The 12,280-nt window shown below is 38.4% G+C and overlaps 1 protein-coding gene across 1 annotated transcript in view; it reads left to right on the top strand.

The window, feature by feature from the left end:
• Positions 1–12,280, top strand: part of mst1 (macrophage stimulating 1) — an 85,542-nt gene that overhangs the window by 48,992 nt on the left and 24,270 nt on the right. Inside the window, exons 9-11 of the mRNA XM_043708469.2 lie at positions 2,673–2,803; positions 3,664–3,766; positions 11,509–11,645. Of these exons, the coding sequence (XP_043564404.1) occupies positions 2,673–2,803; positions 3,664–3,766; positions 11,509–11,645 (371 nt within the window). The remainder of the gene's footprint in view (positions 1–2,672; positions 2,804–3,663; positions 3,767–11,508; positions 11,646–12,280) is intronic.

The following is a 12,280-nucleotide window of genomic DNA, read 5'->3' as shown; positions in this document are numbered from 1 at the left end:
TCTCTCTATGCATTATTTCTCCTTATCCCTCATATCTTCCTCTATCTGTTATCCATTATATTATTCCCTCTATCTATTATCTCTTTCTCGCAATCCATCATCTTGTTCTATTATCTCATTCTCTATGTCTGTTATTTCACTTTTTCTGTCCATTATATCATGCTTTATATTTGCTATCTCTCTAAGTGCTTTCCCCATTTATCCATTAACCCTCTCCCTCTATCCATTATCCCTTTCCTTGTATCTGTTAACTCTTCTTTTTCCCCACCTATTATCTCATATTCTCTATTTGTTATCAACCCTTATTTTTATCTGCTATGACACTCTACACATTAACTCTATATCATTTATCTCTCTCTCAAAAACATTTTTTTTCTATGTCCACTTTCTCCCTCTATTCATTACCTTTCACTCTATATGCATTACCTGTCTGTCCATTATCTCACTTTATCCCTTATCTATTCTCTACGCATTATTTCTTTCTTTCTAGCTGTTATTTTGCTCTCTATTCATTACCTCTCCATTCATCATGTCTTTCTAAGTGCTATCTCTATTTGTCTGTTGTCCTTCTTCTATCCATTTTCACTGTCCTTTTGTTATTTTGTGCTCTCTAGCCCTTATCTCTCTGTTTCCTTCTCTTAACCTGTTATCTCATCCCTTTTTGATCAGTTATCTCTCTCTATCTGCTATCTCTGTTTCTATACATTACCTCCCTCAGAATGATCTCTATCTCAGAATGTTTTCCCCCTCTCTCTCTTTTTTTCTCCATTTATCTATCCATTACTTTTCTCCCTCTGTGTCCATTGCCCCCCTCTCCCTTGACTCTGCCACTTTCCTGATCCACCGTCCCTCTCTGTTTATCAATTATCTAACTCTGTCTGTCCTTTCTCTCTCTTTATTTTCTCAACCTGTTCAAGATCTTTTACTCTTTATTTTCTCAATCCATCTGTTACTTTTTCTCTTGCTTTCCTTTACCTGTTTTCTCTCTCAATGCATTATCTCTTTGTTTATTATTATTCTTTCTATCCATTATCAATTATTTCTTCTCATCTATCTGTTAATTTTCTCTTTCTGATATCCCTCTCTCTTTATCCATTGCCTCTCTGTATCTGTCACTTTTCGCTCTAAACATCTATTTTTTGATCTGTTTTCTTTATCAACTTGCGCTCTCATTCTACCTATGTTCTACCTATGTCGTTATCAGTTTTCTGTCTCCTTATACATAAAACCTAACAGCAAGAGTTGGTGATTCAGGACTGTTCCACTATTCAGTATGATCGTGACTGATCCTTTATGTCAATATCATATTCACATTTTCTTCTTGTATCCCTTTAGCCTTTAATCTTTAAAGATATATCAGTCCCTTTCTTGGATATCTGTTATCTCTCATTTTCCATTTGTTATCGCTTTTTCTATTTTCTTACTCTCTCTCTCCATATGTCTCTTTCCTTATTATTATTCTCTGCATTACCTTTCTGTCTATCCCATCTTTCTCTCTCTCTCTCTCTCTGTCCGCTCCCTTTTCTAGCCTAGATATTATTTTGCTCAATCTCAAACCCTTATCTCTGTCTGTCTATTGGTTGTTTTGCTACTGTTTGCTGTACACAGGATGCATTTTGCTTCTATGATGTTTGCCTGTTAATTTTGCTCACTATCATGTTGAATTTAAGTTCTTGAGTAAACTTGCTCTTAGGAGAAAGTGAGGACTGCAGATGCTGGAGATCAGAGCTGAAAATGTGTTGCTGGAAAAGCGCAGCAGGTCAGGCAGCATCTTTCCTGAAGAAGGGCTCATGCCCGAAACGTCGATTCTCCTGCTCCTTGGATGCTGCCTGACCTGCTGCGCTTTTCCAGCAACACATTCTCAGCTCTAAACTTACTCTTACATCATTTAACCACAATTCTGTTATGAGAACAATCTATCTATCTGTGCCATTTGTAATTTACCCTGCTGTCAACTGTTTTTAAATCTGTTCTCCAGAAAGGTTCGGCTTAAATGCTCTGGTGGAGAAACCAGGGAGCTTGGTGTTTAATGAAACAATGTTTTTGCCAATATCACCATTCAAGCAGTTTCTGGCCAGTGTCTGACCTTGTTACCTTCCAATATGTATGTATAAATAACAGGACATGTGCATAAATAGGCAGTTCAGTGTTAAATATAGTAGCTCCATTTCTGGAATAGCGTTGTACAATAGGCTGCTTCACAGTCAGTGTTTACATTGAGATGCATTCACAGCTACTACGTGGCACAGTTTCATACCCAAGTGCCCCTCTCCCTTGGTTCAATGACTCCCAAAACTGAAGGTTTTTGCTTCAAATCTGGTAATGGGAGTAGGAGGTGTCAACCTTCAGAGATATTAAATAAAAATGCTATCTGCTCCCTCAGGTAGATGTGGAAATCCCATTGACATTATTCAGAAGAATATTAAGAAAGCTCTCCCCTATATATTTTGGACAGTAACCCTCAATTAGTATTCCAAAATGAGATAGTCTAGGGATTATTACATTGCTACATATGGGACTTCAGTTTATGAAAATTGGCTGCTGAGTTCCTCACAAAGCAGCAAGGTCAGACTTCAACATCAGTTTGCTTGCTGCAAAATACTTTGAGAGAGCCTGGCGTTGTCTATTCATGAAGTGGAAGTTCCAGACCAGAATTTGATTTGTTGTTCCAGGGGGTTGGAGGAGAATTACTGCCGAAATCCAGATGGTTCCGAAGCCCCATGGTGTTTCACGAAAGATCGCGGGGTCCGGACTGCATTCTGTTTCCAACTTGAACGCTGCAATGATGACATTGAACCTGAAGGTAATGTCAACACCAACAAAAACTGAAATTGCTGGAAAAGCTCAGCAGGTCTGGCAGCATCTGTGGAGAGAAATCAGAGTTAACATTTTGGGTCCATTGACCCTTCCTCAGATGACAAAAGTTGTTTTTTTATGTAGAAGATAGGGTGAAGGGAGGGGGTAAGGAGTAAAGAATAGGTAGAGGTGGAGCTGAAAATGTGTTGCTGGAAAAGCGCAGCAGGTCAGGCAGCATCCAGGGAACAGGAGAATCGACGTTTCGGGCATAAGCCCTTCTTCAGGAAGCATCCAAGGAGCAGGTCCTGAAGAAGGGCTTATGCCCGAAACGTTGATTCTCCTGTTCCCTGGATGCTGCCTGACCTGCTGCGCTTTTCCAGCAACACATTTTCAGCTCTGATCTCCAGCATCTGCAGACCTCACTTTCTCCTCCTAGGTAGAGGTGGAGCCCAAAGAAGGTGAAGGTCCGGGATTGGATAACAATCAGTCTAGGAGAATGAATAGTTACTAATGGGGACAATAAGGGGGTCAGGTAATGTCACCTGACTAACAGCATTGAAGCAAGAATCTGTAATTGGAACTGACCAAAGGCTGTGAAAGGTCACACTGACTGAGAGATCACTGACCAAGAGAGAGAGATGTTACTGACCGAGAGAGGCAGCATTGTCCAAGCAAGAGTGAGTACTCGCTGATTGAGACAGCACTTACTCGGCAAGCTCTGACTGAGGGATAAATGCCAAGCCTTTCTTTTTGTTTTATTTGCTATTGATAATGACAACGTATTGGCGGCTGCCCTCAGAATATTAGTCTCTATTTGTTCCTAAATTGCCAGAATGCTAATTTACACTAACCCTTGTTCCATCCCAGATTGTTACACTGGAAATGGGACAACGTACCGAGGATTTGTTAGTAAAACCAGGAAGGGAATCCCTTGCCAAATGTGGAACACCAATAGTCCTCACAGACCACGGTAGGCAATATCACACTGTTAAAAGCCTTCTGATGCAGCCGTTAAGATCAGGGTATTGTTCAGAATGTGCCTTTGCTCCTTTATGTGTACCTTGCCTTTAAGAGACTTTGTTTTGAAGGACTGTGCTTATAAAATGTTATGACTGTGACCAATTGGTCAGTCTGGTTTATGTGTGCACATGGAAACAATTTGCTCTGTTGCAATTGCTGTTTTAAGTAAGCCCCTGTTGATTTGTTTATTAGATTATGACTTTTAAAATGCCATTTAATACTTGTGAGCAAATTATTACTGAGATTAGCATTAATCACAGGTGATGTGTTATTACTGAGATCAGTAGTAATAAGAGAGACTGTGCCTTTTACTAAGGTTAGTATTAATCACAGGAACTGTGACTGTTACTAAAATTAGCTGTAATGCCAGGCACTGTATTCAGTACTGAGATGAGTGTTAATCAGAGGTGCCATAGTTATTGCTGACAGCTATTACTCAGATTAGTATTAAAAACAGGCACCATGCCTATTACTAAGATGAGTATTAATCATGAGCACCATGCCTGTTATGAAGAAATGTGTTAAACGGAGGGATTTTCATCTATAACTGGGATTCTGTAAATCATAGGGATTTGTGTCTATCACTGGGATTAAAATTAATCACAGGAACTGTATATGTTATTAGGAGCCATATTAATCACATGGACTGTGTGTGTATTTTACAAGGTACAGTGTTAATCACAGACACTGTGCCTATTACTGAGATTAATATTAATTATAAGCAATATGCTAGTGTCTAAGAATAGTGTAAATCCTGGGGATTTGTGTCTATAATTGGGATTTGTGATAATCACAGGGATATGTATGCTACTGGAGGTCCATGTTAATCACATGGACTGTGAGTATATTTCTGGGCATACTGTTAATTGCAGGGACAATGTAGATAACTGGAGTTAGTGTTAATCACCAGGAATGCGCATATAACTGAGATTAGTGTCACTCACTGGGAGTGTGTATAGTATTGTACAGTAACTGAGATCAGAATTATTCAACTGGACTATGCGCATTAATAATGTGAATGAGTCTTAATCGTGGGACTGTGTATATCAATGGGATTTGCATTAATCACACGGAGTGTGTATATTACTGGGATTTGTGTAATTCACTGGTATTGTGTACATGCAGTAACTAAGATTAGGGTTAATAACCAGATTTGTGTATACTACAGGGAATAATGTTAATTACTGGAGCTATGTATATTACTGGAAATAGATTTAAGCATTGTTTGTATGTCTAACTAAGATTAGTGTTAATTAGAGGCACTATGTACAGTGCTACGAGTAAGGTTAATCAATGTAGTTGTGTCTATTTCTGGTAATTAGGTTAAGATCAATGACTGTGTATGTTACTAAGGTTAGGGTAAATCATTGGAACTGTGTTTTACTGTGTATTTTCTAAAGGAAATCACAGTAGGACTTATACACCTAATGGTAAGGTCCTGGGAAGTGTTGCTGAACAAATAGACTTTGGAGTGCAGGTTCATAGTTCCTTGAAAGTAGAGTTGCAGGTAGATAGGATAGGGAAGAAGGCATTTGATATGTTTTCCTTTATTGGTCAGAGTATTGAGTACAGGGGTTTGGAGGTCATATTGCAGTTGTACAGGACATTGGTTAGGCCACTGTTGGAATATTGCATGCAATTCTGGTCTCCTTCCTATTGGAAGGATGTGAAACTTGAAAGGGTTCAGAGAAAATTTACAAGGATTTTGCCTGGGTTCAAGGATATGAGCTATAGGGAGAGGCTGAATAGGCTAGGGCTGTTTTCCCTGGAGTATCGGAGGCTGAGGGGTGACCTTACAGAGGTTTATAAAATCATGAGTTGCATGTTTAGGATAAATAGACAGGGTCTGTTCCCTGGGTTGGGGGGAGTCCAGAACTAGAGGGTTTAGGAGAAAGATATAAAAGGGACCTAAGGGGCAACTTTTTCAGGCAGAGGGTGGTACGTGTATGGAATGAGCTGCCAGAGGAAGTGGTGGAGGCTGGTACAATTACAACATTTAAAAGGCATTTAGATGGGTATATGAATAGGAAGGGTTTAGAGGGATATGGGTCGGGTGCTGGCAGGTGGGACTAGATTGGGTTGGGATATCTGGTCGGCATGGACGGGTTGGACTGAAGGGTTTGGTTCCGTGCTGTACATCTCTATGACTTTATGGACATTGCCCACAAGGATCAGTTTCACTGTCAGAGAAGGTTTAAATTGATTGTGATGCTGTTTGTAAAAAACAAAGGGCCGATCTGGGCAGTGTATGATTTAGTTCCTGAAGCATACAGGCAAAAATTTCAGGATACTGCCTGGGAAAACTTACACTGAATTTGAATGGCAAGACAAAGTTGTTTTGATAGGTGAGAATAGGTGTTGACAGTAAATCCTACACATGAAGCTCTCAGAGAGATCATTCACTTCAGAGAATTTAAAACTTTTTGTACTTAAAACCCAAGATAAAGACCAGAGGGTTACAATTGCTGGACAGGAAGGAATAATGGCTAATGATTGTGAACTCATCAATAAAAACTATAACCCTCTTTTCCGTCACCACCATAAACTCAAAAGGCGAGTGACAGTGAAAGGAAGAGAAGTGATCACAGTGAAAAAAGACAGCTAAGAATGCCCGTGTATTCCCTCTTCAGATCAGAAAGAAAGCTGTTGAGGTTGGAGGTGACAATCAAGGTCCTATGTGTTTTCATGGTAATAAAGTGGGACATCGATATGGAAGTTACAGGGGAAGCCCAGGGGATTTGATGGGGTTTGTAAGAGGAGTTCCAAAAAGAAAATTCTGAAGGAAAATGTCACTGATCAAATTGTAGCTATAACTTCAGCAAAGAAACTGGAGGCAAAGACTGAGAGTGTAGGTAAAATAAATGTATTAGATGAGATGTAAACACTTTTTGCCTCCTTTTTCTTTACATGACGTCAAGCCTATAACAATACTGAGAGTCAAAAGAGCTATCAAACTCTTGCTGAAGGATTTAATGTTTCCTTCAGAATGCAATAAAAGCCAAAGTGTTAGTAAATAGAATAAGTGAAGAGTACATCCTAGTTTCACTATGAAATGTAAAATTGGAATGTGACTTGTTGTCTGGAGAAATGGTAGTAGTTCTTGTTGTTAAAACAAAAAGCCTGTGGAGGGAGTTGACTTTCTCCTAGATAATGATTGGTGGATGTGAAGGTTAAATCACAGAAAGTCTTTGCTAATTGAGGTTCAGAAAGCAGATCAAAAGTTAAGTAAGTGAGCACACACAGCTTACACTGAGGCTGAGGCTGAAGGTGTTCCAGTATGTTGTAAAAACACAGCTCTGACGAGGAAGTGGAGACATCTTCACACACCTAGGGCTGCGGAATAGATGGTTGTTGATCAGATTGAGGTACTGCCTGTTGATTTTGGGGGTTCGTGATCACCGTTACCTCAGATGGACAGTCAACTATTTGTAAGGAATTTTCAGATAGTTTATTGAGTTTGCTAAGTAACAGTAATTCAGATTTGATACAATAGTTAATTAGACAAAGAAAGTGTATATGCATGGCTTTTGAGGATGGTTTACTGAGACCAGAGGACAAGTAGACTGTGGGCAGAGGAGATTTTGTTCTTGTTAACTTGTGAAGGCAGCACCCTGCTTGCCAGTCGAAGCATTAGGGAGCTCTTCCCTGGTTCTTTTTCCTCCTCTTCATTTTCCATCTGGAGGAGACAGTCCCTTGACAAGGACTGCTGCCCATATTGACTGCCTGGTGAGGATTGCCCTCTGCCCCTGACATACCCCATTTCTAGGAGCTGGTAGCTTACATTGTGTCAGTCAACTGTCTAAATTCTTTTAGCCAATGACCATGGGCAGCTATTCATAATGTCTTACCCACCTCTATCCAAAGGTTAGTTTTCATTCCTTATTTTCCCAAACATTGCCTTCGTATTAGGGTAGTGTGTTGACCAAAAACTCTTTTGTTTATATCACAACTGTAACAGTTAAATGAGATCTCACGCTATGCTGGAAATACTAAATATGGAGCATTAAAAGAACTGTTTTAAAGAGAACCCCAATTTCCAGTACAGCCAAATACTGTCATGAGATATTGTAAATAGCACATGAAACTCTTATGGCAGGATGTGTAAGAATAGAGAAATCTCAAGCATTAATAATCAGGCATTTTACTTGGCTAAGACTTCATAAAGTGGTAGTACCCTTCTATGTCATAAACATCAAGTTGTTGGGAAAATGTCATAATGTAATCTGACTGGCATCTTTACTTCCCATTTAAGTTTTTGCAGAATCATTTACTTGAGTGTTTGAGAATTGTGTAGGGCCAGTATCAAAAATGCACACAGGACAACATCCTTAAAGTTATGGATATGACAATCCAATTTCAGGAAGCTTTTTGTTTAAGGACGGTTATAGCTAAAGTGAAGGAAAACCTAATTCAGTTTTTTTTATGCACAATGGGCTGCCAATTCGAATACAATCAGATCAAGCTTCTAACGTGATATCTAAGCTTTTTTCAGGACATGATCAGTAATCTGGGTATAATGTGGTTGAAGTCCACCACCTGTCATCAATAAACACAGGGAGCTTTGGAGAGTTACCAACAGATTCCCCAAACAATTATTTCATTCTCATTAATACCCACAGGTTTGGGACAAAGGATTAGATTTCTTACTCCTCACTACCAGAGATTCCCCAAATAAATCTACTGGGTCTTATCCGTTCAAATTAATCTGGGTGATGAGATCAAAAGATCAGTTAAAATTAGTTAAGTTTTTAATGCACAGTGATGAACCCCAAATGTTGGGATTACATGTGCACATTTCTTCAGATACTCATGGGAGCATGCAAAACAGCACAGGATCATTTGAAAACTTCACAGGCAAAGAGTAAAGGGCATACAAGCATGCTACAAGTAGAACATTTCAAACAGGCCATGATGTGTTATGCTTATTACCTTTACAATGTGAGCTTCTGACTGTGAGATTCAGTGGTCCCTATAAGGTGGTGAGGAGGGTTAGAAAAGTGATGTATCTGATAGAAACTCTTGATTGTAAGAACAAGAATTTATTATGTCATGTAAATATGTTGAAGCAATATCAACAGCTGGAAGAAAATAAGAAAGAATAAGTATGTCAGGTAGTAAGAGGATTGGGAATGACATGGACAGTAGAGGAAAAGTAAACAGTTCATGAAGTGAATCTCTGACAATTTAACTGGCTAATACTGAAATACTGGGACAGTTCGCCAACATATTTTCATACTAGAGAAAGGATAACAAGAAGACCTAATAAGGAAATTCAAGGAAATTTGCAGACATACACTTAAATATACCATGTTAGCCAGACATGATGTGGCTGTAGGGGAATCCGTATCGAGAAAACAACACCCTCTTGGTTAAGCCAGGAAAGAAAACCTCAGGTGGAAATGGAGATTCAACACATGTTCAAAAACAGATTGAACCTAAGCAAAGCAGTTGGAGTTTAGCAGTGGATTAGTTTCGAAGCCAGATGGGTCAACTAAACTTATACAGTTTACAGAAGAGTAAATGCAAGAATAAAGATAGATTTGTACCCAATTCTTCAGTTAGAAGATTGTATTGCTATGATTGGTAGTGCTTCATGTTTTTCTAAGATTGATTATTGAAAGGGTATTGGCAAATACTACTTATGTCAAAAGCTAAGGCAATATCAGGCTATGTTACAGAAAATAGGGTATATTAATGTTGAATGGATTTAAAAATGTCCCAACAAGATTCCAAGGAATTATGAATCAAGTCGTAACTAAAGTGCCAAATTTATTTGGACAGCATTGTATTATACACTAAGGCCTAGGAATGAGTATTTAAAACAGCTAGGAGACCTGTTTAAGCTGTTATCTGGCTTAATAATAAATCTTGCAAGAGTGAATTTGTGAAAATCAGGATAAGTTCTCCAGGAAATGTTATAGGGCAAAGTCAAGTATTAACCAAGAACAGCAAAAGTGAAGGCACTGATAGAATTCCCTGTTCCTAAAACTAAACTAGAAACCATCATCAGATTTTTGGGAATATGTGGGTTTATCAGAAAATTGTGCCTAGAATTAGTGCAATATTTGTACTTTTAACAGATTTGTTAATAAGCAGACAATGGTGGGGTGGTCAACAGGGCACAGATGAAGGCCAAGTTAATAAATGAACCGGTTTTTGTTGTCCAAATTTAAGAAATGTTTTTAAATGGCAGTTAATGACAGTGACTAATGCATGATGGTGAGTCAGGGATGGAGAAGCCAATGAGGTATACTTCTAAGAAATTAAAGCGATATCAGAAGAAGTACAAAAAGATGGTTTTGTGATTTTTATCTGTTCTTCAACATTTTAACATCTGTGTATGACATGGTTGCAAAGAGACACTAATATATTCTGACCAGAATCTACTGGTTTTTGTATAGAAAGTTAAGACTCGGTGCAAGATTGTCCCAGTGAAGCTTATTGATTTAACCATATTGAAGTAAAAAATTCTCATTCTCATACCCCTAAGAATGATATCTAACTGTTTCTTGAAAACATTCAATGTTTTGGCCTCAACTGCTTTCTGTGGCAGAGAATTCCAGAGGCACACCACTCAGGATAAATAAATTTCTCTTCATCTTAGTTAATCACAGGGCCTGTGTATTTAACTGGGAATCATGGGGATTTTGTACATTATAACATAACTTGGGACTGGGAATTGTATTAATTACAGTTGTTTGTTTATATCATTGGGAAGAGTGTTAGTCACAGGAATTGTCTATTACAGGGATGGGTGTAAATCACTGGGAGCATGTATGTCATTGGGAATAATGTTAAGCACAGGAACTATGTATATCATTGATGTTAGTGTTAATTGCAGGGGCAATTGTTTAAATTACTGAGATCAGTGTTAATCACAGGGACTGCATATGTAACAAACTAGCCTTAGTGTTCATCATGGATATTGTTGTATAATATTACTGAGAATTATGTTAATTACTAGCAAAGTATAATAGCTGGGATTTTTAAACATTTCTGACATTATTGTTTCATATAACTGCGATGAGTATGAAGCACAAAGGCTGTGCATATCCCTGGGATTAGTGTTCATGACGAGGACTATGTATATTACAGGGATCAGTGATAATTACAGGGAATGTGTATATTACAGGGATCAGTGATAATCACAGTACCTGTATATGTTACTGGGATCAGTGATAATCACAGGGACTGTATATGTCACTGGGTTCAGTGATAATCACAGGAACTGTATATGTTACTGGGATTAGTGATAATCATAGACACTGTATTTTACTGGAATTAACGTTAATCTCAGACACTATATGTATGTAATATATATATATTACTGGGATGAGCATTAATCACTGAGACCATGTATATTACTGGGTAAGTGTATATTAAATGGACTACGTATATTTTTGGAATGTGTTAGTTGCAGGGACTATGGATATTGTTGAGATTTATCTTACCTATGTAGATTGTGTTGGGATTAATGACTTCCTAATTTCAGGGCCCTTGTGTTTTGAGCAGTATTAATTTTTAGCTTTGTTCACCTCAAGTATTATTATCTTTTAAATTGGTTATTTTTAACTTCTGGGATTGTCTACATTACTGGGATTCATGTCAATTTGAACTTTGTTCTTTTTTACTGAGATTTTTGCTCAATTTCTCCCACACCCTGACAGTTTCCTAATATTCTTTTTCCCATAGAGTGACTCCTCAGACTCACCCTAATGCTGGTCTTCTAAAAAACTATTGTCGAAACCCTGATGGTGACAGTCATGGGCCCTGGTGTTACACCAGTGATCCCAAAGTGCAGTGGGATTATTGTGCCATTCGTACTTGCAGTAAGAGACCAACTGTCATTATTAACTGGCTGAATGGGGATCAGAGATTTAAACATGTGTTTGCAATACAAATTGGACAGTTATGATCACAGAATGAATGGAAACTATTTCAGAGCTGGACAACAGGCCAAAATACAGGCTATTTATAGTATACAACTTTTCTTTAATCAGAGACAGAAAAGTGTTGCATTTGAGTAGTAATATCACACGTCACAGGGTTAGTGTCAATATTACATTATCACACAGAAATCATCCTCAATTACTGAGATATTGCCATGCATTCCACATATAACAGAGCTAGGATTGCGCTTTACAGGCACAGATGTAGCATCACCATTCACAGAGATAATGTACATTACAAAGATAGTATAATACATTATGGTCACAGAGTTAACATTGCATTACAGATATGGTGTCACACGTTTACAGGTATAGGACAGTGTCAGTCTGAAAGTTTCCATTAAAACTGGAGAATTTGGAGACACTAATGAAATTAATTAAATAATTATTCATAAAGCAGTCCCGTCCTTCATTCCAGACTCACCCCTCCCTTCTCCCATTCACGACCCAAACCCCTTTGCCTATTCCAGCACCTTCCCCAATCTGTACCTGATCACTCATCCCGCTCCCCCCCC

The sequence above is a fragment of the Chiloscyllium plagiosum genome, unplaced genomic scaffold (assembly GCF_037043375.1).
Source record: "Chiloscyllium plagiosum isolate Xiang-an unplaced genomic scaffold, Cpla_swu_hap1 HiC_scaffold_14, whole genome shotgun sequence".
NCBI classification, from domain to species: domain Eukaryota; kingdom Metazoa; phylum Chordata; class Chondrichthyes; order Orectolobiformes; family Hemiscylliidae; genus Chiloscyllium; species Chiloscyllium plagiosum.
Note: the sequence above shows the minus strand (reverse complement) of the source record. Positions and strands in the feature narration are given on the sequence as shown.